Below are 26,221 nucleotides of genomic sequence, written 5' to 3'. Positions count from 1 at the left end.
GGGGGGGGTTAGCCGCCGCTGGTGTCTTCGTCGAGGAGGAGCAGAGAGGCGAGCGGCCCGAGGAGTTCAAATGTTGTGTCGCGTGCACCGTCTGCATCTCCTGGCCAGCGAGAAACCGGACAGATCCATTTCGCGCCTGCCCGGCCACTCGGTAGTCGCGCGTCGAGCTTAACCGCGACGGGCCCATCAGTCGTGCGAGGCTGCGAGGTCGCCGATGCGACGTTTTAACGGCGAAATCTGTTACGTTCCACGTTCCGGGCGGCGCGGACGCCGAGGAGATTACACGTAATCCCGCATCACGCATTCCTGTCTCGCGCCACTTGTGCCACTTGATCCCCGGACAAGCTTTTCAACAGACGACCTGACGATGTCTGATAAAAACCTGTACACGTAAACACGATCCTGGCTACGCATTGTTGATAAGAGTCCAGTCACTCCTGTCTGGGCACCGGTGGCGGAGTTTCATTGGCTTATGCGATGACTCTTCTACAGCGATATCCTTCTCTCCCTCACAGATGAAGCTGCTTGGCTGGACGCTGGTAGAGAGGTTCATTAACGAAACGGCATGCTTGTAAGAGTCTGGCCGCGCACCGTCACGTGGGATGAATGAGGAAGAATTGTTGAAACGGTCTGCCGCAGAGCGCGATAGAATTTTCAGTTGCTATGATCGCGGACGGGAGGGCGCCGAGATTGATCCCTGGGAGGATCCCGCCTACGAGGTTTATCACACTACGGATAGATATGGATTCATACAGTACGCATTGAAAGTTTTGTAATTGTATACAAAGTATAATCTCGTGTTTAGTCGTCCAAGATAACTAGGTTTCTTTTGTTGCAGCGATAAGAGATTACCACAGAAGCCGGATTCGTATCAGGTCAAGTTACACCATGTGGAGATGGAGAGACTGAAGAAATGGGAGAAGATGACGAAGCAGTGGGACAGTGCCTCGACCAAGGAGAAACTGCGCCGTAGAATATACAAAGGGATTCCTAACAGATTTCGCGGTCAAGTATGGACCCTACTTCTAGGCATAAAGACCCTGAAGAAGGAGCAGGCGGGCAAGTACGAGGAGATGCTGCAGTTGGCTCGCCAGTGGTCCACGGAGATACGGCAGATCGATGCCGACGTCGCCAGACAATACAGAGATCACGTTAACTATAGGTGCGACATTGCAGAAATAATACGTTTTTGTTGCATCGTCACCGAGGCGTGTATCTGAAAAGAAATTAAAAAACCTGACGATGGTCTTTTCAGAGAGAGATATAGCATAAAACAAAAGTCCATGTTTTACGTACTGGCCGCCTACAGTATGTACAACATGGAGGTAGGATATTGCCAAGGAATGTCCGTATTAGCCGGTCTGCTGTTGCTTTACATGGACGAGGAAGACGCTTTCTGGGGCCTTTCTGTGTTACTTGCCGATCAAAAATACAGCATGCACGGTTTGATTCCTTTTTCCATATTAAAATAAGATACATTTTTTTAAATGACATATAGTGTTCTCTTTAAAAAATATAATATGTCAGAAGAATTAAGTTATCGTCCATAGATTCCTGAATATGGCTAAACGGTAAGAATAAAAACTTGTCATTGAAAAAAAATCTATTTGTGATGTGAGTTTTTGCATAAAATGATCATATAAATGGGAAAAAAACGGCACAATATGTAGTCTTTAAATGTTAAAGGTCAATCATATTTACGAAGCTCTGGACGGTACTGGCATTTAACGGTATATTGAAGTTTTTCTATGTACAATACGCTTTACAGGCTTTTACGTCGATGGATTTCCAAAATTAAACCGCTTCATAGAGCACCATGACAAGATAATGAACAAATTTTTGCCGAAACTGAAAAGGAAGATGGACAAATGTGGCTGCGATTCCATACTTTATGCGTTGAAGTGGTTCTTTGTTGTCTTTCAGGAGAGAGTAGGTTTTCTTCTATCCTTTTTTCTAGATTTGTGCTATCCCATTACCATTCCTTTCCTTTTTTTAATCGCCCGTTTTGCCTATAAAATTGTTCATGATGCTTTCTCAGTATTTAACTTTCTACTGGGTGATATACTGCTTCAGATAACAATTATTTCTAAATTCATAACAAACTGATCCAAATAGTTTTATTAAAAATTTCATGTGTTGAATACAGTTTATCGGAAGCCTATTAAAGAATTTTTGTCACATATACATAAAGATATGTACATTGTATAATATTAGTGAATGTTTGTAATATTAAATATTGGCAATATTAATCTGCACTTTTTGCAGACTCCCGTTAGTCTCGGTCTCCGTATTTGGGACATATTTCTGTTGGATGGCGACCGTATTTTGCCGGCAATGGCGTATACCGTGATGAAACTGCATAAGCGCTATCTGATCCCGATGGAGAGCCTCGACGAATTCTGCAACTATCTGCAGATTAAGCTGGAGAAGGATTTTTGCTTCGATGATGACACCGTGATAAGCGCGATGGAGCGCAGTATGGAAGAGTTAAAGCGTGCCAAATTAGATTACCCGGGTGTCCCGTTGCCGCACGAACTGCCCCGTTACCCGTTTGGCACTTTCCAGGAGCCTACTTTTACCAACAAGGTATTGCCAGAACACAATCTTTTGGCTCTTTATCGGCAGATAAATATAAAAAATGTGCTTTTGGCAACAGAGACGCAATAGATGCGGTAGCAAACCATGTAAAGGGCCATGGGGCACAGATAAAATATCGCAAGCGTTTTTTTTTATTTAATATAATAAAAATCTTATATATATATATATATATATGTGTGTATGCATGTATGTTTTGTAGAAACAGATATATAGAGGCAATATTTATTAATTCGAACGTACTTCATTCACCTAGTAAATTAAATGTTACTTTCTTTAAAGTAGGACATTCCATAAGAGTTTTATTTAAATCTAATCAATAACTGCGCGTTCCGTTATTTTTCAGAAAAGTTCAACGAGAAATATCGCATTAAAACCCATTATTGATATTATATTTAAACGTATCACATTACAATGCAGCTATTTTTTTACAGTAAATGTTTATGAGTTTGGGATCGAGAAATAATTGTGTAACAGAAAAAATATCCATCACGAATATAATGTTTCGATGATTTGATTATGTTGTGATGGTGTGCTCGTTACATTCGTTAGGTTGGGAGACGAAGCGAAGAGTTTAGCGAGGCTCAGCATGTAATGCGAGAGTCCGTGGCGCAGCGCAGGGACATGGCACTGATCGACGACGGCAGGGAGAGTACGACGCCTGTCGAACCGACCAGTGGCCTTGGCGGTGAGTTTAGAGATAGCCGCGACACGTTACACGGTAATAGCACAGACAGTACCTCGCGCCTCGAGCACGGCAGCGAGTCCGAGGACGAGGATGACGCCGATTCAAACGTCCGGATAACGGTTATCTACAACACTAGACTGTGAGCGGAACGGTGCTTCGTCGTGACGAATACCGCGGCGCGAACAAACTTTTGCTCAATAAGATCTTACAAGAATGATAAGTCTCGAATATATAGTTTGTAGAGAGCCTTTTTTTTTTTAGAAGAAACCTTCACTACGATATTAAAACGTAAAAAGTATGTTTTGTAAGATAGCACATAATCGTACAAAATAGTTTATATACAACAGTTCTGTATAGGGAGGGTATATCTATAGGAAGGGTATCGGAAGTATTAATAGGATATTTTTCTATAATATTAAGTATCATAGGCGGTATGTTAATCTAGGCGCTGTTGCTTCAGATCACGTGAAAAGTAGTTGGGAAGAGATATTAAAAAAAAAATATATATATATATATGTATATAAATTAAATTAAAAATTTATATTTCACACACATGCGTTTCAGGGATGCGCTGCACACTCAGAAGATAATTTATTGATGATAAACCTCTTATGAATATTCTTTTCATCTTTTCGTATATGTTTATGCTTAATAAACGTGTCAAAATTAACAAAGCCAAGTCTTGTATGATTTAACACAGCACACTATCCATGCATGCGAATCAAAAGATCCTACATTATTATAGAACCACTTCTAACACATTTAATATTATTCGTCCTAATCGATTTCATTATTAAGTCAATTTTATGTTAATATCTCCGGTGTACATTATATGAATAAATAAAAGCCTTATTGTGTACAATCATTAAGTTACCGCGAAGCATCCTCATGGAATGCAATCCTTAATAACTTTCATCTTTCACCAGTGCTTTGCATCATGTTCAATAACGCTGCTCTAAAGATTAAATTATTCAAAAAGTTGATAATTATTCTGACTGTATTGACTGATTGTACAATAAATAAAAATCTCGCCACCTTGCTGCTAATATAAATTTCCATATGAACGTGAATCGGTCTGTCGATATATTCCAATCGCAATTTTTAATCTCTAAGGAAGACTCTGTGTTCGCAGGAAGCAAATTCTCCTTCGATCCAAGTCTCGACGAGAACGCGTCCCCCGGCTCTCGTCGGTCGTTAGCCGAGACGTCGGTGACGTCGACAGCCGATTTGTCGGTGTTCAGCTCGGCGACACGTTCCCAGGCCCTGGACAACAGCCTGGACACCCAGAGCAATATCTCGAACGCGAGCTCGGGCAGCGGCGGCCTGCCGACGCCGCGGGCGACGCCGCATCAGCCCAGCCCGGACGTGGTGCGAATCTACGTGCCGTACACGTCGCCCACGTACACGTCGTCGGCGGTGGCCTCCTATAAGAACGACCTGCCGCGCACACTGCCCCGCTCTCTGAACACCAACAAGATTCGCATCCGCGTCGATCCGGATCAGACGCCCATCGTCGAAAACCTGAAGCCGTTCACGCTCGAGAGTCCGGAAGTAGAGCTGGATTTGAAGTAGAGTGAGTCGAGCGAGCTACACGCGAACGCGAAGTCGTAAATGGCCGTTGATGTACGTACGATGGTTTTGGCGTCCTGGAAGTCGCGCGTTCCTGACCAAGAGAAAGGCAATGCCATGACATTAAAGTCATCTATTCAAAAGAAATACCGCTCTTTTTCTTTTTAAGTGGTTGATCGGATATTGGATGTTAGTGTCGCCAAATATAATTAGTATTTTTAACATTCTAATTCTTAGCATGTATTTAACATATTTTCTTTTACCGCTCTTGGAAAGCTGACACGAATCTCTTAAATATATATGTGTCGAAGATTTAATATTAAAAATAAAACATTTGCATGAGTCTTGAGTATATGACTGAGGTATTTTTCAAGAGAAAAATGCGCGACTTCTGGCACACCCTGTATATCCTGCAACATTCTGCGCGTATGTGACAGAAGGAACAATGACAAATACGAAAGCTATTGTGTTAAATCTCAAGAGATCTCTTTATATAGAAAGCGTCAATTGATGAATTAAGATTTAGAAGTGAGAGAAAAATTAACGATGTAGCCCGTTTCTAGAACGTGTAATCTTAAATACTTATTAACTACGATATAATCTTTGATATTCGTTATTCTTATAAATTGCATTTCAATTTAAAAATGTAAAGTTGCAAGATCAATTGTATCTCAATTTTAGAGAGGATCCATAAGAAAAAAAAAAGATCGACAATTACATTCCACAACTTACGCGGAGGTTCAAAGAGATTGAAGATATAAATGTTTCAATTTAAGAAATGTTAAGCGGGGCGGAACTTATAATACTTTAATTTATCAAGATCGATAAATGAACGAAATGTTGTCGCTGCATTTTGGCCTAATTTACGTTTCATGAGTGCGTTGCACGTTATATATAGTATCTTTCCATAGACACAGCAGAAATAGATGAAGCAATGCATTCCTGAACTGATGCCGACGAATGATCGGAGTGCGACAGAACAGAAAGTATAGTCTCTTCAGTTTTTCGTACAACATCACAATTTTAAGTGAAATAATAATCCTATTATTTGCCTTACTCTTTACAATCGTTATAGTAAAAATGACAGAATACATATATATATGTTTTCAATGTTGATGTTCCGAATGTAATTGTACCGCTATATTTCAATTAAATTGATGGTAATAAATATCTATTTATGAAAAAAAAATGTACTGATCGGCATATAATCGCGTACATTGTCGTGGCATTTTCTTAATGCTATCAATATTATAATGTCCATGATCAATGATGCATAGCTTGCCCGCTCTTGTTGTCAAACAATTTACACGAAAAGACAAACAGAACGTCCATATATTTCCTGTCCATATATTTTTATCGCACTTTTCATCATTCGTTGGCATAATGTTCTTTTAGGGAGAGATGGACAATGCTTCGTTTATTCGTATTACGTCCATGGTTCTCTCTTGTATTTATCACGCAGTTTTATTTGCAGTTATTTCGTTTTGGTTCCTACGAGGACAAAAGAACGCTACCACAGTATATTGAATCGTTATTAAGAATTAAGGCGTAGAAGATCCCGCTGTATATAAAACAAGGTGTACCTAGAGGCAAATTCATTTTTTTTACTAACTATATATTGTAAAGAATTGAGTTCCGTTAGATAGATACATAATCGATAGATATAAATCTCGTTAAGCTCTAATATAACCGAATTTTGTAACGTAGCTACATAAGAAAAAATAGATTTGTCTCTGGATGTGATGCGTTTCGCTACTAAAATTTCTGGTCAAGATCACAGTGATTTCGTTTTGTTTCCGTTAAATTTATAGAGTAAAACTTCGTCGATGACGATTTATCTTACGGGCAACCGTAAGCTGGTAAACGAATTTATTAGCACACTTCTCAGTGAGGGAAGGAGAAATGTATTGCTTATTTATGCGCTCACGAGCCAATTGTATCTGCCTCGAGAGAAAAAAACCTACTCATACTATTAAGTATTATGCTGCCTTGGTAATATCTCTTTACTTTAAGTTTGTTCTCTCTTTCATCTTCTCATTTTTTTTTCTCGCAATTATTCCTGTATGTTGTAAGAAAGATACTTTTGTACATACGCATAATATTTACATATTTAAAGAACGAAATGGAAGAAAGGATTTTATGTGAAAAAGCGAATAAAACTCAACTCCTCAAATGTATTCGAGTTCAAGCTCCTCGTGTCGTAGAATGTGAATACTGAACAGTTTTCGATTTGTGCTGCACCGAAAGCATTTGTATTATTTGATTGTAAGCATCGCATTTGGATGTGTGCCCCTTGCTTTCGATTTCGCCAACATTCCCGAAAACGCGCGCCGTATTCCTCGATGTATATAGCCTTGCGGATAGAGAGCTTAAAAAAAAAAAAGATTATCCCCATGCGTAAACGCGGACTCGGCAAACAATCGATTGTTATACCTAATAATAATAGCGTAAGAAAAGCGATGTTGATTAAATAAATATTAAATGTTGATCGTCCGGATCTTTATCGTGTTACGCAATAACAGGTTGATAGAATTAAAATAATCTATCATAAGTTCCTCTCCGATTATTTTTGACGCGATTCGGAACAGTTGTAACAACGATGGCCTTACACACTTTCGATTAGTTCAGCGAGAAAAAGATTTCTCGAGTGCGCGACAGCGAAACATTACGCCTCAGATTAATTCAAATAGTTTTCGTTTATTGTTTTTTTTTCTTCAAGTTAGACTGTCTCGTAGAGACTAAGCTTTTGTTGACATGTGTAAAATAATGCAATATCTTGCCAGGCATGACATAAATAATGCAATTAATAAAGAACTAGTGAGAAAAATGTTAAACAGAAGTTAGATATAGCGCTGATCGGTGTTGCAACGCGTTCATGTAACCTGCTTGAGAAAATCAAACTCGATATAGCCAATCGAGTTACTAGGAAGAAGAATGTATTAAGTAAGAGACCTTACAAAAGCGTACAGAGTATTGTTGTACACTGGTAGATCAGAGTCTGTGACCGACAATGCTAAAATAATGCCTAGCACGTAGTTACAAATCTCGAACACAACTCGCGTTTTTCATTAATTACATCTTATCTGGTAGAGTTGTCTAAATAAATTTGATAACTGGCGTTAAGGTACGAAAGATACCTTATCGACGAAATACGAAATACGCGGTGATCTCTGTCATGATGCAACGATATTATTCATTTCGCGTTATCCAAGTATAATTTAGTTCTTAAGAGGCAATTCTCCGAAGCGACGACCAATTATCACTGCATTTATCCGATCGTGAGCGAGACGACAAATTTCGATGGGTATATAAATACGATAAAGTAATTTAACCGGTGCGAGGAGAGTAAAAGCAATCACTTTATTATTAGGTCACAAATGCGAACATTTGTTACTTTACTCGAATCTAGAAGTAATTTCGAGAGTCCCCGCTTCAATAGATTTAATTAGAAATAATTTAAGTGCGCATGAATTTTTTTTGTAATCATAAATACAGCATGTCCAGAAGTTAAGCGGGGAGCACACACTTCTGCATAACGCATAATGCGTAAGCGTAAGAAAATTGATTGGTCCATACACATGTGCATAAGAAAATAGACCAATCAATTTTCTTATGCTTACGCATTATGCGTTATGCAGAAGTGTGTGCTCCCCGCTTTATTCTCCGCTTCTTAACAGAGCTCTCTTGCAAATCTCTAATTGGCGAAATACAATAGAAAAATTAATTTCAATTGCATTTTACATCTGTACAAAAAAATTCGCGTAATTTTCGGCGTCAGCTCGGAGAGCAATTTCACTAAATTTCGAATCGATCTCTCATCAAATGCCAAATTTATCGTTAAAGTTTGATACGGCATGAGTAACGTTATGAGACGCGCTGTATATATTCTCTGTTCATTATTCACATTCGACTGGCTACTTTTGTACAGGCGGAATATAGTCCTAACGTAATGCCTGAGGAAGAACAAGTGTGTACAAACACTTTTAAGACACTATTAGCGCGAGTCATTTATATATTATCAAATATTTTTTTTATACGTGTTAATGACGGGAGATGTAGCTTAGGCTCTCGCGCGTTATTTTTCTGCTGTTTTCCTTATAGGACAGTATACATATATATGTTTATAATCCGACGAATGCAATACTCATCGAAATCTTATCAATTATCGAGAGGGGTGGGGGGAGGGGGGACGCACTAAGTCGATTAATTGTCGAAACAATAAAGTCTAATTGTCAACATAGCAAAAATACAATCTCGCTTCTTCCAGCATTACTTTTTATTGTGCAACTGTTCGGTGTTTTCCAATTTATTTATGTTTATTTACAAGTATATACTATTGCATATCTGATCTGAAAATTATAGGATTGATCGAGATGACTGTAGGCGGATGACGTTACTTTTTCAAAAATTAGATTAAAATTAGTCATAAAATGGCTAAGAAATGACGTCTCGAAGTCATTATAAATGCGGATTAAGGACGATTTAGCTAATGATTGTTAATTTTTTTAGTTATCTTCTAACTGCAATCATCTCAATCGATCTTACTTGATTTGCCTTCTTTTTTATTACTTTTATCGATAACGACTTGTTCTTATAAGGATGCTCAGTGCGCAGAATTCTTGTATGATCCTATAGAAATTCGTTGCGACCAAACTTTCTTTTTCCTTTTCCTTTTTATATAGCTATATGTGTACACTGTATAAATAAAATGTCAAATGGACACGACTATTGGTCGACTCATTTGGTTTTATAACAGGCTTATTTGGCTTGTAACAGACTTGTCTTACTTGTAGCTCTCATTAAGAGCTGGGCTGATAAAAATGATCGCCCATGATCGGTATCAGCTTGCCGTTCAGCAGCATTTGCGGCCCGGTGTAGTAACGCCATAACAAGCTGCTGCCTCTCTTTAGCTGGTTGTGAGCTGACAGATGGGACCAGCAATGCAGCCAGTTCTTGTAGATCGGCATGTGCGGTGGAAGACCGGCTACCAACCTTGAACATAATTTTTATGAACGTATTAATATTCCCGTGATATGTCAATTCTTAAATTCGATTGTGATCTCACTCAAAATTTTGAATGGTTATTTTTAAAATATAAAACTGCGTATATAATTTTTAATATTTCTAAAATAATCATATCTACTCTTTTTAGTTTTGCAGTGGAAATATATTTTGTCATAATATATTCTTAGTGAAAATATTGAACATGAGATTCTACTTACCCACAATCATTTACTGCCATGCAGTGCGACACCACTAGGAACGGGTACATAACAGTCGTAGCTACAAACTGTAATAATATTTTGTTTTAAAAAGTACGTCTAAGCCTTATGCACGAAATATTTAATGCATTAGTTCTGAGATACATTGTGTAAATACGTATCAGAGCACATTTTTTTAAAAAACATTGAACTTGCGCTTTTATATATATATATATATATATACTTTCATGGTCGATGCAGTATATGGTTTCATCGCCGGCTCCTGTAGAACATAATTATTTATGGCGTATGTGGAGATGCCAGTTAGAACTATGACTGCGGCACTTCCTATAACACGCGGTATCAGTCCTGCGTAATATCCTAGGATCCCGTTTTCCCTGTAGATCTCCAGGAACGAGCCGAATAGACTACTAATTGTGAGAATAAATAATAATAAGTAAATTTTGTTACGATGACATATGATCAGCCTGGAGAAGAACGCAAATTTAACAAATTAAAAAAAAACTACATTTAAAACTGTCTCTTTAAATCTGACAAAGAAGAGTGCGTGTACACAAATCTTTTCTTTTATTTTTATAAATAATAAACGCAAAAATTCTTTTAACAATTTATTAAAAAATTTCTCAACATTACTTCTCTTTTCTTGCTAGATGACGTACATTTTAATTGAAACATATTCGTTCTTTTTTCTCCAGGCATCTAGGATATTTATGCTACATATTTATAATACCAATATTTTGTTTCTCCGCCTACAAATTGCGCCATCATCCTTAACGAAATGACTTCCAAAGGATGGCTAACTACGATCGCGACTGTTCTGCTGATTACATCCCTGACGATCTCGTTTATGCATTTTTTACGTCTGTAAACGTGAGAAATTATACATTTGCTGTTCACATTGTTCTTCCTTCCCTCAATACACACCTCACGCTCTCGTCCTCGTCGTCTTCATCTTCGTTCTGCTCCACCGCTCCGTTAGGCTGGAGATACTCCAATGTTTTGTCACACGCTATCGTGCTAACTGTATAGGAACATACCTTGGGCACTAAGCCTCTGTAGCAGCCAATGAAGCCATCTACGCTCTTTATGTGTTTAACTGCAAAAAAATAATGTATCGTAGTATTTAAAACAAAATAATAACAAAGCAATATGATTTCAAGTAGAAAAAGTCAAAACAATCTTCTGTAGGTTGTATAGAAGACTTTACTCAACGTAACGTAATATAAATAATTACGTGCAATATAAAAATTGTCCAATCTCTTTTTTAATCCAGAATTAAATACAGAAATAATTCTTGTGGATTTTAAATTAAAGCTAGACTTACTATAAGTGAAGGCATTAGGTAGTTTTAGCGCTGGCTTTCCGAACAACGTTACAGTTGGTTTCGGTGGAATAGGTTCATGTCCGATCTGTGCAATATAAGAGATAATTATATGCCCGTTTTCTTTTGATAACGTTTCGTCTCGACAGATCGTGCGCCGTTTTACATGAGAATTCCATCAGTATCGAACACCTGTCTTTACCTGTATCAGAACCTTTGCGTACTCGATGGGATAGGAGATCGCATTTATTAAAATGCGACCGGCTATGTCCGACCACAGGATCTCCGTTTCTTTCGACTTTGCGGGGATGTTTCTAGACCTCCTCTTCTCTGTGTGAAAAATGTAAAATCAATAGAAGCTTGTTCCCACAACAAAGTATTCTTATCTCACAGAGACATACCAGGTCTCATTGTTTGAGGTCACAAGTTGATATATCACAGGTTAAATTTCTCTCGCGAAACTCTCCCTCGCTCCTAAAACGGCAAAAGACAGCCGTCGACGGGACTTTAAAGCCAATCGGGATCAACGTCGCCGTGATATATTCCCATTTGTCTTCGATCACAAGTCGTCGAGGGTCCCTCTCACCGGCATCACGCTCGTGATGCTCGTCTATCTGCAATGTTCTTTGCACTCCGGGTGCAAGGTCAAGTCCAGCCCTGACGTCGACAAGCAGATAAGCGCCCGGGGGAGATTATCTCTCCATCGAAGACGTCGAAGCCTGTCGCAAGGTTGATCGCTGCAATCCGAATAGCAGTTAAAAAGATTACGCGTCCGGGCGCGTTACTCGACAACTACGGACCCGTCTCTTTCCGCCGCGCACCTTCAAAATTTTACCCTTGCCACTTCAGCACTCGGTTATCCACAAATAAGAGTTGAGGTCGTCCAAGTCCTGGTGCGTGTCTTTAAACAACTGAAGCGGCTGAAACCCTGTCCTCCTCTACCTTGCCGATTGCTCCGAGCTCTCCCACCACTCGGACTTAGTAGCTGTCCATTCCTAACCTCTAACGACCGCGGGACACCGGGTCGAGAGCCTCGAGCGATCGATCGCGCCGCGAAGGTAAACGCGTTTTCCTTCTTTCCCGTTTTTCCTCCTTCCTCCGCGACTGTCGGGACGTTCCCCACGTCGGTTTCGCTGTGCTTCACTGCGCTTCACTCGGGATTTCACGGGGATTCGAATCGGCGCCCCTCGCGAACGGAGTGACAGAAGGAACGAGGAGCGATGAGCACGACGTCGCTCGAATCTCGATCCGCATGACGTATGTTACATAACAAACGAAGTGATCCTAACCTGCGAGAGCTGGCTGGCGAGGTCGGCCGACCGATGCGGCTTGTAAACTGTAAGCGATTCCCGTTTGTTTCGGCTTGTTCGCTTTATTTTTGCAACCCAAAGTTTCGCCAGCCTGACCGTGTCACTTCGCAAAACTTCATCGCGGCGTTTTAAGAGACTTAGCCCCTTTTTCTCGATCTTTCTCTTCTTCTTCTTCTTCGGGATTATATGGCACCGGATAGAAAGCAAAGTCCACCCGTACGGGCCACTTGGTCTGTCTCAAGTGGAATTTTCGCCTGACGGTAGGACACTCACCGAGATCTTGTCGAATTTTCCAGTTTGATGGAGTCTGCCAGTTTCAAGAGCATCAGGACCACGATCAAGCGGAACCTGTTGTGCATATTATTCCCCACGTTCACGGTGCTCGCGATTTACGCGGACCTGAGGCACACGGCTCGCTGGAAGCGCCAACTCGCCGAGCGGCAGCAGGACAAGTGAGACCGTCGGAAGCATGAGTGCCCTCCAGAAGCACTGGCTGGCGCACAAGCACATCTACAAGCTGTACTGGACACTGATCTTCCCCATCACGGGCTGGATGATCGGCCATAAGCTGGAAAAGTTGGAGACGGAGAGGATGACGATGTTCAGGGACAAGTCGGCGTTGTACGGCAGAGAGTTAAAGCCTGGGGAACCACCTTCCTGGCCGTACTAGCTATCCCTATGTTATACATCGTTAAATCTTAAGAAGTCGCAGAATCAGTTAGTCCTTGTGTAAGTTATACAAATAAATGTTTGAATGAGAAGCACAGGAGTCGATATATCTCACTAATACACACGTGTAGTTTAAATTAAATGACGCAAGGTGTTTAAGAAGATATAATCTGTTTCTTTATTGGTAACGATGCGATATAATTTGACGCATACTTATATACATATATACAAGTTGCAACGTGTATCGCTGTCACTCAGCGGTCGCTATGAATGCGATTTCCTAGCGAACGGACAGTAAATACGGAATTACCTTGCTAACGTAACGAATTCGATATATGTATACACAAATTTACAGCTGTACAAATCGCATTAAATTGATATTACATTAACACTGCGCGGACACCGTGTTTTTGGAGCACTTACTCGGACACCCTGGAACTTTTAAGTCCAAAGAGTTTTTAAAAGCGTTTCTATGTTGTAAAAAATCTATAAAAATTCATGTATCATCTTTAAGGTTTCAAAAAGTGTGATTTCTATACTTATTTAAGGCTGGAACAATTTTTGCAATTTTTTATTAACGTTGAAACGTCAGGAGAAAACTGTAAAATACGAAAAATCGACTGTGCCTTAAAAGGCCCACGGTGTCCGCGCAGTGTTGAACTGAGATCGTCACGAGTGTCTAGAAATCCTTGTAAACTCGAAATAATATGTAAAACTATTCCTCAAGTTATAAGATTCTCGTTTGAGACACTATTGTATTATTAATAGTACTAACGTGTTAACGAAATAGGAAGAATTTTTTCGACTTTTTCTTTTGAATTTTTTTCGTCGTATGGCACGCGACGTTCTCCTTGTTCTCAGCCGATCGTTTGGTCTCTGCCGATTGTTTGGTCATCGAATCAGAAACTTGGCGTTTCTTTTGCAGCTCCTCGTTCGTTTCGCTGGTCCAGGAGACCGGCCTATCCTTGGAAGCGCTGGACAGATTTTGACGGCTACATCTTTTGCTGCCGATTTCTAGATCGAGATACGAGGCCAACCTGTTTTCGTTGTCACAACTACGTTCCGTCTTGCTCGATGGGATGCTCGGAATGCGATCCACGAGTCCGTAATTCTGGAACCCCGCTTCGTTCTTCTGCAAAGCGCATATATTGTCACTGACTTTTCGGAAAATTCTCTCCTCTTCGATCACGGGATCGAGTCTCTCCTCGACTACTTTTTGCAGCTTGCCCGTGGCATTGCCCGCGGTATCCTTGTGCCTGGGGTGTCGCTCGCTCGCCGACCTCTTGAATACCTGCGGTTTCTGGTAAAGCGCCGGATCAAACCACTGCGACGTTCGTAATTTGGGTGAATCTTGGCTGGCGGCTGACAACGTTGAGTTTAAGTCGTCGTAATTCATCCTAGGTCGTTCTCTGTACCTTACGGAAGCATACGAATGAGTCCTCGAAACAGAGGATTTCCTCGATGACGAATTTGAACGCATCGGATGTATTAATTTTTTATTAGATTCCTCCCTCCTCTGCCTTTGGTCGACGATAGGATTAACTTGAGGATTTTTTGGGATCTCCGCTCTTCTCGGAATCTCCATTTTTCTCGGAACCTCTTCTTTCTTCGCAACCTCTTCCCTTTTCAAAATATCTTCTTTCTTCGTGACATCTTTCCTTGGAATTTCTCCCTTTTTCAAAATATCTTCTTTCTTTGGAATTTCTTCCTTTTTCGAGATATCTTCGTTCCTCGTGACATCTTTCCTTGAAATTTCTCCCTTTTTCAAAATATCTTCTTTCTTTGGAATTTCTTCTTTTTTCGAGATATCTTCGTTCCTCGTGACATCTTTCCTTGAAATTTCTTCCTTTTTCGAAATATCTTCTTTCTTTGGAATTTCTTCCTTTTTCTCGATATCGGATAAAATTCGTGCCGCTTCCTCCAGCCTTCTATCCACCAGCGGGTTTATTTGCAGTTTTAACAGCTCGTCCACTTGTCTCATTTTATCATTAAGTATTCTCTCCGCGATCCTCAGCTTCTTCTCTTTCCTGAATAGCTCCCTTTCTCTCTTTTGCAGATTCATCTCCCTCTCTCGCAGCATGGTCTCGCGATCTTTCAGGACCTCGATTTTCTGCAGCCAATTCCCTTTAAAGATCTCATCGCTGATTTCCTCGGGCGATGAAACCGACGAGGTGCAGCCGTTCTTGTAACCGTGACGACAGTAATCGCTCACCTTGGTGTCCAAAGAGTTTTCGCTTCTCTCGTCGATCGATATCAAACTGTTGATCCGGCTGAAATGTCTCACAGGATACAACGACTCCTCCGGTCCAATCGACGCTTGATACTCCGTTTTTTGTACAGACAGGTGCTCCTTAGAACAACAAGAACGATCATTTTTATAATGTTTAACGATGTCGTCGTCGTAACGTTCGTCGAGTGGCGTCTCAGTCTCGTTCGTTGTGCCTTTCACGATTCTTATTAAGCCGATCAATTTGCCGTTCTCGGCGGAGAACCGCGCTAATTCCTCGCGTTTGTCGTACGAAGCGAGCAACGCATTTTTCTCGCGTTTCGTGTTATTCCCGGATGTGTTTTCGCTCTTAGTATTAAACTGTTTCGCGATCTCCCGATCTTGGATCTGATTAATCACCTCCAAATTCTCCGCCTCGGGCAGGATGTACGTCTCGACTCTGTACAGGATTGGATTCATGGCTGACATCGTCAATATCTCTTTGGACCCTTCCATTAGATTAAGGGAATAAGATCTCTTATCCAATTAATCTCTCAATCTCTCCCGGAATAAGACCCCGTCGAAATTTGTTATGTCAAACGCTCATTTCTGCAAAGAATGTACAGATATTAAATATTGATTAAAAATGCACGTCACAAATAAAAATGATAAATCTGCAATAATGTTAATTGCAAACGGACATATCGGTACGATGATAAACGGCTGTTTGAATAAACGATTGTTTGCAATTGTTATTTCAAATATTTACATTATTCTTTTATCATATTTTGATATTATTAAATTAATATTATTTTAATGTTATTAATTATTAAATTATTGAATTAATATCTATATATATATATTTAAATTCACTAATAATCGCAATAATTATTGAAATTATTGTGACTAAACAACAGACTTTTAAATTATATTAACTCTAAAATGTTGAAAGTTAATATACTTACGTCTAAATACGAAAGAAAATTACTATATCAAAATACCAACGTGACTCTTTACCTATCCAATTAGAACAGATCCACGAAAAGGATGCCAGAAATCCAAGAAATTACCACAATAATCAAAATTTGTGCTTTGTTCTTTGAAAAACGTCTTGGCGTACATTCTGTGGAAGCGAAGAGAATCAAACGGTAAAAGAATCGAATATCGTAGATCTATATTTTCTGAAAATTCGTGATTTTGAGATTAATATAATTGTGCGCAATGTCAATCGATGCGTTATTGAAACGCAATTGCTGTTACGTACCAGGAATATCGCGATCGAAAACTTTCGGGAGAAGCGTGTAGCGTGGCGACTGCATTTAAACTGTGCTTTCACTTAACGTTCGCCCGGAACGTTGTCCTTATAGTCCCTCAGGTATGCCTACCGCTCTCCGTCCATCCCGTTCGCCGGTCGGATACTATCTGCGACGTGATTTGCCGAGTGTGTTTTTAAATCCCAACCGCACTGGACACTGGACCACGCGGTGGGCATTTTCTACCTGCGTCTCCCCCGCAACAGCGACCATGAACCCATGCTTGAATGAGGGACGTGTAAGACACAAGGCCATGACGAAAGGACGGCCAAACGGCGTCGTTTAAATATTGGGAGATTTGTATTGTATGTGCGTACAAAGCAATACATTGTCAAAATATTGGAGGAAGATCGATAAAATGTTCGAGGAAGAAATGAAATTTTTGATGGAAGAAAGAGAGAAAAATGTGTAAGATAAAATGATAAACGATGTAATATGATCTTCAAAGTAGAGAGCCGACGTGTCTTTCATTTAAATTGGAATTTGGATAGATACTCCGTTAGAGAAAGATGTCTCGGCGTTTTTATAAAAATTTCAAGATTTTCTCAGACTGCTCGGAATTTTTATACAAATTGGAACGTTTTTTCAGAAAAATTGAGACGAAATAATGAAATATTTAAAATTTTTTTTGCCAATATATCTTTGTAAAAATCTGAATAAATAGGAGAAATAAAAATATGTGCAATTTATCAGAAATTTTCATGCATACGAATATTACAATATTCCGAAAATCCTCGCACAATTATTTCTGAAAGTACCTGAGAAATTATATGTATTTTTTCAGAATTTTTCACAAGTTTCAATTCTTACAAAATTTCTGAGAAAATATTTTTACCAGGGCGATTAAATGTTAACAAAAGTAATAGTATTAAGTGTACAAATGCGAATATTATATATATTTATCTGTTTTCTTATTTATATATAATATACAATTGAGAAGAAGAATATAGTAGTTGCGAAATTATACGGCAAAGTTATCTGTTTTTATATATATGTTTATTTTCTTTCTCTCCTTACTGCCCTTATAGAAATTCAATACTGGAAAAAAAGTAGTGATTAATTACTTATTTTAAGTATTAAAAATACTTAACAACAGTGCTTTTAATACTCAAAAATAAATAATTAATCACTACCTTCTCCAGTATTAAATTTATGTATAAAGGGTGAGCCGACATATTTGAACTTTTTTAATTTCTTCGTTGTATTGCCGATATCGTGATAAATAGTTTTCTTTTGTAAATGAGTTCTTTCTAAATTTCAACCCCTCTCGCGCGTTGAAGTTCATGTTTTCCAGATGTTCTGTTGCTTGCGAGTCGAAATCGTGGTAACGTATACGAGTCTCAAAACGTGGACAATCGACACCGAGTGTATTATTTTTATTGACATTTTATTGTCGGTGTAATTTAATCTGTACTTGTGGAGTACGATTTTGTGCGTTTTTATATAGCTTGAGAAATAAGAAATATCTATTTTTTTAGCGATGCTTTTAAACCGACGCTTATTAACTTTCCAGATTTTGTGACTAGGATTGTTTCTGGTATAAAAAGAAAAAGAAAAAAAAGGAAGACTCCAGCTAGAGAAAACGTTAACGTTTCGAAAACAACTTGGAAAGTCTCCAGATGGCGGTAGGCGTCCGGCCAAAAGCGAATGCCTCGAGACCGCCAGGCGGAGATTATTTCCCCGAGACCGATTTCTCGTAGTCGCGAATGCAATTGGTACACGATGACGCAGGAAATATCCCGTCCCTAATTTTACGAACTAGAAAGTTCCACGCGTTCCTCCTCTCGAGGTTCTTGCGGGGGTCTTTACGATCACCGTCACTGACGGTTGCGCGCGCATTACGCATATCGACAAAGAACCGCGTCTCACGCGCATCCGCCAGGGATGTGGGCGGAAGCGAAGGGCCACGGTGAATCGATATACCGACCAAGATTTTATAGAACGTTCTTTTTACTTTATTGGAATATTTTATTCATAGAAAAGTATTTTATTAAAATATAATTCATTAGAATATTTTTATAAAATATTTTATCGGAACACTTAATATTAGAATATTCAAATATTTACTGAAGTATACTTATGCGTGTGACCCGGTATTCATAGTCGAATCTTATATTCTTAAGATGTCATTAAGCAATCACACAGAGCCGTGTTAGCATCTTAAGACGGTGTTAAAATAAGAACTGGCTATGGCTGCGGTCCATTTGACGCTACAAATGCTTCGAAGCGTTCCTCTTCTCTTTTCTTTCAACGAAGAAAGAAGGAGAAGAAGAACGCTCCAAAGCATTTGTAGCGTCAAGTGGACCGCAGCCTATGAATAACGGCCATAAAATGTTTATATAATAAGTTTGCGCTAGCTGGAGGGCGACGCCCCGGACACCGTCGCCAGGCACAGCCCTGCCGACGCGCCGCCATCTCGGCCGCCATCTCATGGTGGGGGTAAAAGCGGCGGAGCGGAGAGGTGGCGGAGTCGCCGCGGAGTAGCTCTCTCGCGGCCGCCATTACCATTACGCGGTATTACGCTAGGGAGTTAGACTTGGACTAGGCGAGAATCGAGGATACTAGGCGCGGGAGAGAGGCCTAGAGATCGTCGTTTCGTCGTTACGTTCCACGCGGGTTCCCTACGCGCACCAGGTGCGGGTTCGGGTCAGCGCGGGAAGAAAAAACTAGTGATTTCGCGCTGGGATTTTGAGACGCGCCTTCGGCGCGGCGGTGCACGGCGTATCCGTATACTGGAGAATTGGGATCCGCGCGGTGGGCCTGGTATGGAGAGCCAGTCGCAGACCATCACGTTCGTCGCCGCCGAGCCGACCGTGATATGTAGGAACTTGCTGAGCCCGTTGTCGACCCCGCGGCTCACGCCGACGGGGAAGATCAGCCACGCCAAGACCCGGGTCTATACGCAGCGCTACCGGAAGGAATGGGAAGAGATGTCGGATTTCAAAGGTATGTACGTGTCCGTGTCGCTCGCTCCATCTCTCTCTCTTTCTCCCTTTCCCTCTTTACCCCGCGCCCCGCGCCGTTCGCGAGCAGCTCCGCATATAGGGTCCCCTCACGTTGCGTTGCGTTGCGTTCTAGGGTGAACTCGCGGACAAAACCGGCTCTTGAAACCAACTCTCCGCACACCCTCTAGTCCGCTGATCGATTCCCTGGGTTTTATCGACGTCGTTACGCCGCGACGCAAAGGGAGATGGCCGTTGTTGTTTACAGGATTATTGTTGACACGTTGGCAAACTCTGTGCATTTGGAGCCGCGTCCTCCGTTTGAAAAGAGCTACACTCCACGGAGACTCGGAGACTCGGAGTAGAATAGGAATGGTCCTAGGGGAGACCGTTGGACGTTGAACTGAACGTTTAATATATTTACAACTATGATGGCGCCAGCTGACGCCTGTGAATTTACGACGAGTGTTTTCCATTTAGTGACACGTAGGCTGCGGTCCACTTGACCGCTACACAAAATGTTTTGGAGCGTTTTTCTTCTCCTTCTTTCTTCATTTGAAAGAAAAGAGGAGAGGAATGCTTCGAAGCATTTGTAGCGGTCAAGCAGACCGCGGCCAAAGTCACACAAGTGTGTGTTTTTATTTTTGTTATCTATCGAATTTCGAGATAGAACGATGTTTACGTCGACGTGTCTCGCTAATTGTAAATGGAAAGCGCTCACCGCAAAGAGATGAGCCTCTAGTACCAGCTTGCCAGGATTTTCAATGATATTTTTTTTCCTGCGAGTCATATACGCAATAGAAAGCGTTGCGAATTACCGATATTCGGTAAATTATACTCTAGAAGAATTACGGGACGGCAGAGATAGAGAACTGTAACCAGCCGGTTCTTTTCCGTTGCTTTTGTACTTTCGAGAACAATAGAAAACCATCGACCGATCAGAATTCGCTGAACAGAGACGGAAATGGTCTTTAATTAATCCGTCTCTTTCTTACAAATATGGCAGTTCACATTCCAATATAGTAGAATTTCAGTATGGAATTTCTTTCTAAATAGCGACTTATAGTTTATTGATATTGGTTTATCGAACTGTGGTAACTTAAAAGAACCGATCGCATATGCGAAATGTGAACCGCTTTTGTTTCAAATAAATCTTGTAAAATGTAATGGAGTTAATTATTTTATCACGCAGGTGTATCTTTTTCTAAAAAAAAAAAAAAAAAAAAATACATGAGAGAACGTCTAGACGAAAATCAAAAGGTAAACGCAGTATCTATAAATCTTTTTATCCCACCGATTGTACGGGAAGTACTTTCGTCGGGAAACTACGTTGAAGATAAGAGTAACGAATTGATGGGGTTCGAAGAGCAAGAAAGAATTTTGAGAAGAGACACCGATGAAACTTTGACAATACCTTGACAATATTTCCTAAAGCTTTCGGCGCTAGAAAATTACCGGCAAATTTGTCTTAAAACCTTATACGACATTTAATTGTTTAAACTATTACTATTAGATAATATTACTACTGGAATAGAAACATATATAAATTGTATATATAACAAATTACAATATAATCATGTTAAACTTATAAATATATTTATAAACCTTCGTAAATAGACGCCAAGACAATTTTAAGATTCTGAAAGATATACTTGAACCCGACTACGGATTAGGACTGAAATGTGATCAAACAAAGCAAAGTTCACTGAACTTGAAATTAGTTTTTATTTTTCTTTATTATTATTAGCTGTGATCAGACTACGGATTGGGATTGGAGATTGGATTGAAATTTAATCCATCAGAATAAAGGAAACTAACTTCAAGTTTAGTGAACTTTGCTCTAATTGGTCAAATTTCAATCCAATCTCAATCCCAATCCGTAGTCCGATCACGGCTTATATAATTATGGTCGATTGAATTTCAATCCAATCCCAATCTGCAGTGCGATACGGGCTTTAGTAGACTACGTGTCAGAGATTGAGAACACGAATAACTAAAGATCAGTTTTTTCCACCAATAAAATAATCTTAATTGTTGGGGAATTAGTGAGACCGACAAAAATTCACTCGCGCTTTACTCACGTGGGTCACGTGCGCCAATCGCGCGCGTTCACCCCGACCGGTCGCCGCGCGCTCAGCTGACGGCGAGAGCGAGCGAGAGGGCCAGGCCAAGTTCGTCACGCTCCTATCAATTTGAAGGAGCAACAAAACGCGGCAAAGTAGCGCGAAAAGTCACTCCCTGCCGCGTAGAAGCTCTTCTCTCGTTATTATTTTTCAGTCTCGATTCTAAACAATAAGACAATTTCGCCCGGGAAAAATTTCTAGGAGGTTGGGAGGCAAGGCGCCTTTTGTTCGCGGAACTTAGCGCGCACATTTCCCATTCAGAATCTATATCATCGCGATTTCGAACTTCTTTGTTACCAGTCGTCTCTTTTCCGCGACGTTTGTCATCGCTGTGTTCACGGTGAGACTTTTCTCCATTCAGGTAGAACACTAATCTCAATTTGTTCTGATTGATCTAATCTGTAATTCGCAATTTTCACCGAAGTAATAGTAATAATTTGGACAAGTAGTTTGATGGGGCGGTTTATTTGAGCGAAAATATTGGGTCTTATTGATCACTGTACGTACCTCACTTTTAATTTTCTTCTACTTGAAAGTACAGTGATTATTTTTAACGTAAAGTGGTTCCACACATGGGTTTCCAACTTTCCGTGTGAAGGCGAGGTCCTTGGTACTTGCAGTGCGAAAAGAGATTTATTATTGTATGATTCCACACGTGGGTTTCCAACTGTCAATAATGAATAAGCCCCAAAATATTTTTTATGCGCAGGATGGTTGACTTCAGTGCCATATCAACCGACTCGTGCTTACTGCCTGTACTGCAAGAAGAATCTGCACGCCCACCGTTTGTCGCTGTTGAAGCATACATGCACGATGAAACATCAGCGCTCGGCTTTGGGGTATGCGCTGGAGGAGAAACAAGTACAGAAGTCGGAAGCCGATGCACCCGAAGTGGGGCTCATGGAAGAAGTCGAGGTCAACATATATTTCTCGTCAATTTTCTTATATAAGATGGTTCTATATATTCATTGAATTATTTTTCATTCTGGAAATATTTGTTCAGAAAACGTATGTGTTACAACACAGTCGATACAGTTTATTCTTTTGTGGCTTGTTGCATAAAAACTGCGTGTCGTTAAAAAGAAAGGTGAAATATAGGACATCCTATATATAGAAATACGATAACTTACATAAGGTTTCAAAAGAAACAAAAAATACACAACGAAAACTTTATACAGTGAAATAATAGGTTTTTTTTTCAAATTTTGTTACATTTTAACAGTCTATGATTATTTGAAGTTAATCGCATAATTAATTAAAATTGTTGAGGGTAAATGAGAGTTCTATGATTACTGAGTTTTTTCTTAATCAACCAAACGATGTTATTTAGGAAAGTAATTTTAAAAGTACACAAATTAAATTAAATTAAATGTACGTTACATTTATTGATATATGTATGCAGGGGTAAGTGCCTGTGTATATATATATGTAATATTTTTCTTTAGACTTTGGATGATTCTTCTCAAACGGAGTTAGGCGAAGACAATGAAGAGGATATCGAATATGTTGTTGAAAGACTGGAATCGGAGGAGGAAGAACCAATGGAGTTCAAAGATGTAAAGGACATCGGCATAGAACAGGAAGAAGAAAAAGAGATGGATAATAGTCAATTCAATGAGGATTCTACGTCTGTAATAAAGAAGCTCAAATTATCGTCCGAGGTAATTCATTCCACAAATTATGCACGTGCGATAAAAAGTAATAATCTTGTTCAGCAGAGATTTCTGTCAATTTGTCAAATTTTATATAATTTTTTATCATGTAGTCACAGTCGATATGTCGAGATCCTTTGGCAGAGGCGATGGCTCACGTTCACAACGAATATCTTGAGGAGGACAGTGAAGATCAGGAGAATGTACAGATGGAGATGGTGGCAGAATCAACTAACGATGATGTATCTGTTCTATCTGAGGCGGTGGATGACGATGACGTGAAGACATCGAAATTAGACGAAGATGAGAAAACGGTAATCAAAGCCACACAGAATGGAAAAATCCTTGTAAGTGGCATATTCTGAACAGTAGACGAATATGAGCATCTTAAAACTGACACTAAAAATCAATCTTAAGTTTAGTTAAATCGTTCAATTAAATCTCATGCTGAAAATTATTAGCTTTTATATATGAAATCGTATATTGTTAGCTAAACCTAGAAAAAATTAATCTGGTTGTGATTTTATCGATACCGGTACTGAATATTTTTCAGACGAACACCTCGACAAGCACAGCGCCGACTCAGAATACGATTAATTTTGTGCCGATCGCGCCGGCGAATTTGAAGACTCAAAAGATCACTCTAATGTGTGGTAACAAAACATTTACATTAACTGGCGGTGCCACTTTTCAACCGGGCGCGCAGTACGTACTGACCAAGCTTAAGGGTAACCCAGCGACGTTGACGCTGTCCGATCAAAAAAAGGTCGTTGCGGTGAACGAACCGGACAAAGTCAAAGTGGATACAACTGTGCCTGGCAATCAATCACCGACTGTTCCTAGCACCAGTAAGCAACCGACTGCCAATCAGCAATCGTCTAGCGCCAAATCAACATCTAAGAAGGTAAGAAAATATTACGTAATTTTTCATTTATTCCCCGTTTTCTAAATGGTTAAAAGTATAATAACACTACTCATTGATGTCTTTATTTATTCTAGGCTATTGTTTCGGGAAAGCAGTCAGCTTTAAAACATGTGTTGAAAAAATTGCGCATTACTACATATGTTGTGGATACTATCAAGGGAATTCCAATTGGTGGGTTGCAAGTTAGCTTGTATAAACTGTTGGACGGCAAATGGACCTTCTTGAATGAGAGGTATGTGATTTTTCAACTAGTTATTATTACTCTATTTCCTTTAATATTAATATCTTTATAGCTTGATTCGACAGACTTATTAATTTTCTACACTACTATTTTAAATCTTATATAAGTTTTATTTTCAACATAAATACGGCAAGTCTTTTTTTTACTATAAAAATATCAATTTGATACAATTATATTCTTTGATATATTTCTAATAGCTTACGAAACGAAAAGGCAAGAAATAAAATAAAGATATTTTTAACTTCAAGACTAACATTCGTATGCCGTTACTGTAATCCTTCCTAAAAAATATTAAAATAAGTATGAATTATCACAGAAATATAAGTGTGGTAAACAAAATTTTTTTTTCAGCAATACAAATGCGGATGGTCATTGTAGCGATTTGGTGGAAAAGCTGAACGGTACAATCGGCCGTTATAAGATTCATTTCGACGTCGACAAATATTTCACGCTGAAAAGAATAGACACTATGTTTCCGTTCGTTGAGATCGTATTTGACGTAAAGAACCCGAACAGTCACTATCATATACCTCTTTTATTGAGCCCATTTGGTTATACAACCTATCGTGGCACATAAATAGAATGTGCTATTGAATAAATTCCTTCGTGACAGAGATAGTCGCGAGGAAATATTTACGATTTTCATGAACATTACATTGCTAAAAACAGTTATTTTTATATTGTAAAAAGTCAAGTATAAGAATTTATATGTATAGATACATAATGTACATACGTAATATATATAATTACATATAATATATATATATTATATATAAATTATATATAAATATAATTATAATATAAATAATTATATTATATATAATTATATTAATATTGTATATTACATGTTATATTTTTATAATTATATATACTGCATAATTACGTTAGATTATATTATAAATAGTAATTCTTGGCATAAAATATAAATGAAAATAAGAATATTTTTAATGCTTTTGCAGAAGCGGTGAAATGTGTTTACATTAATGAGTTAGCTGTTAAAAATTGATTACGTGATATATAAAAGATTCAGAATTATTTTTATCACAAGCTAAATTTGATGATAATGATTTTGTATAATAATTTATAAGCTAAATCTGATGGCGCGTTTTACTGATAATGAAGTTAAATGATGATAATGATTTATATAATAAAATAAGTTTTTGAAAGAACCGACAGTTGTAAACAAATACTTTTTAGTAGGTTATAAGTATATGTAAGTATATTATTTTGCTTTTTCTTGTATCACATTAAGAATTATTTTTCTTTAACATTGCGTTGGTATGCATTATGTGTACGTGTATATATGTGCGTGTGTGTCTGTGCGTGTTCGCTTGTGAATGTTGATTTACATGTGAAACCACGTTGTACATACATTTTTTAAAGAGACGATTTTATTAAATTCTAATGAATGTGTGAACTATAGAGATAAATACCAATCGTTCAGT

The 26,221-nt window shown here is 39.1% G+C and overlaps 5 protein-coding genes across 15 annotated transcripts; 3 read left to right on the top strand and 2 right to left on the bottom strand.

Moving 5' to 3' along the window:
* Window positions 1–9,577, top strand: Rn-tre (USP6 N-terminal like RN-tre). 2 transcript variants are annotated; one of them, XM_077398386.1, is made up of 8 exons: window positions 1–285; window positions 516–754; window positions 839–1,162; window positions 1,256–1,443; window positions 1,769–1,929; window positions 2,266–2,586; window positions 3,148–3,283; window positions 4,416–9,577. In XM_077398386.1, the coding sequence occupies exons 2-8, from the start codon at window positions 603–605 to the stop codon at window positions 4,853–4,855; spliced, it is 1,722 nt and encodes a 573-aa protein (XP_077254512.1). In that variant the 5' UTR covers window positions 1–285; window positions 516–602; the 3' UTR covers window positions 4,856–9,577. The 2 variants fall into 2 exon arrangements, with proteins under 2 accessions (XP_077254512.1, XP_077254514.1); XM_077398388.1 differs by having other exon boundaries at window positions 1–390.
* LOC143893237 (mitochondrial carrier homolog 2) lies at window positions 9,111–12,749 on the bottom strand. 2 transcript variants are annotated; one of them, XM_077398400.1, is made up of 10 exons: window positions 12,217–12,749; window positions 11,797–12,132; window positions 11,598–11,725; window positions 11,399–11,483; window positions 10,999–11,170; window positions 10,805–10,936; window positions 10,298–10,484; window positions 10,075–10,142; window positions 9,640–9,844; window positions 9,111–9,547 (listed from the first exon to the last, which is right to left on the bottom strand). In XM_077398400.1, the coding sequence occupies exons 2-9, from the start codon at window positions 11,804–11,806 to the stop codon at window positions 9,652–9,654; spliced, it is 975 nt and encodes a 324-aa protein (XP_077254526.1). In that variant the 5' UTR covers window positions 11,807–12,132; window positions 12,217–12,749; the 3' UTR covers window positions 9,111–9,547; window positions 9,640–9,651. The 2 variants fall into 2 exon arrangements, with proteins under 2 accessions (XP_077254526.1, XP_077254525.1); XM_077398399.1 differs by having other exon boundaries at window positions 9,111–9,844.
* Window positions 12,750–13,032: 283 nt separating this feature from the next.
* LOC143893244 (NADH dehydrogenase [ubiquinone] 1 beta subcomplex subunit 1) lies at window positions 13,033–13,466 on the top strand. Its single transcript, XM_077398416.1, has one exon. The coding sequence runs from the start codon at window positions 13,175–13,177 to the stop codon at window positions 13,373–13,375; it is 201 nt and encodes a 66-aa protein (XP_077254542.1). The 5' UTR covers window positions 13,033–13,174; the 3' UTR covers window positions 13,376–13,466.
* An 83-nt stretch (window positions 13,467–13,549) lies between these two features.
* On the bottom strand, window positions 13,550–17,153 carry LOC143893231 (uncharacterized). 7 transcript variants are annotated; one of them, XM_077398385.1, is made up of 4 exons: window positions 16,845–17,153; window positions 16,546–16,761; window positions 16,001–16,189; window positions 13,550–15,724 (listed from the first exon to the last, which is right to left on the bottom strand). In XM_077398385.1, exons 3-4 carry the CDS (start codon window positions 16,094–16,096, stop codon window positions 14,153–14,155), a joined length of 1,668 nt encoding a protein of 555 aa, XP_077254511.1. In that variant the 5' UTR covers window positions 16,097–16,189; window positions 16,546–16,761; window positions 16,845–17,153; the 3' UTR covers window positions 13,550–14,152. The 7 variants fall into 7 exon arrangements, with proteins under 7 accessions (XP_077254511.1, XP_077254505.1, XP_077254509.1 ...); XM_077398379.1 differs by having other exon boundaries at window positions 13,550–16,189; XM_077398383.1 differs by having other exon boundaries at window positions 13,550–16,189; window positions 16,598–16,761.
* A 2,217-nt stretch (window positions 17,154–19,370) lies between these two features.
* LOC143893234 (uncharacterized) lies at window positions 19,371–26,206 on the top strand. Of its 3 annotated transcripts, none has more exons than XM_077398391.1 (7): window positions 19,371–19,839; window positions 22,668–22,873; window positions 23,404–23,619; window positions 23,724–23,924; window positions 24,164–24,514; window positions 24,610–24,767; window positions 25,128–26,206. In XM_077398391.1, the coding sequence occupies exons 1-7, from the start codon at window positions 19,659–19,661 to the stop codon at window positions 25,351–25,353; spliced, it is 1,539 nt and encodes a 512-aa protein (XP_077254517.1). In that variant the 5' UTR covers window positions 19,371–19,658; the 3' UTR covers window positions 25,354–26,206. The 3 variants fall into 3 exon arrangements, with proteins under 3 accessions (XP_077254517.1, XP_077254516.1, XP_077254518.1); XM_077398390.1 differs by having other exon boundaries at window positions 19,373–19,839; window positions 23,724–23,957; XM_077398392.1 differs by lacking the exon at window positions 19,371–19,839 and adding an exon at window positions 21,689–22,298 and having other exon boundaries at window positions 23,724–23,957.
* Window positions 26,207–26,221: the final 15 nt, after the last annotated feature.

The sequence above is a fragment of the Temnothorax americanus genome, unplaced genomic scaffold (assembly GCF_048541705.1).
Source record: "Temnothorax americanus isolate GAGA-0224 unplaced genomic scaffold, ASM4854170v1 Scaffold12, whole genome shotgun sequence".
NCBI lineage: Eukaryota > Metazoa > Arthropoda > Insecta > Hymenoptera > Formicidae > Temnothorax > Temnothorax americanus.
Note: the sequence above shows the minus strand (reverse complement) of the source record. Positions and strands in the feature narration are given on the sequence as shown.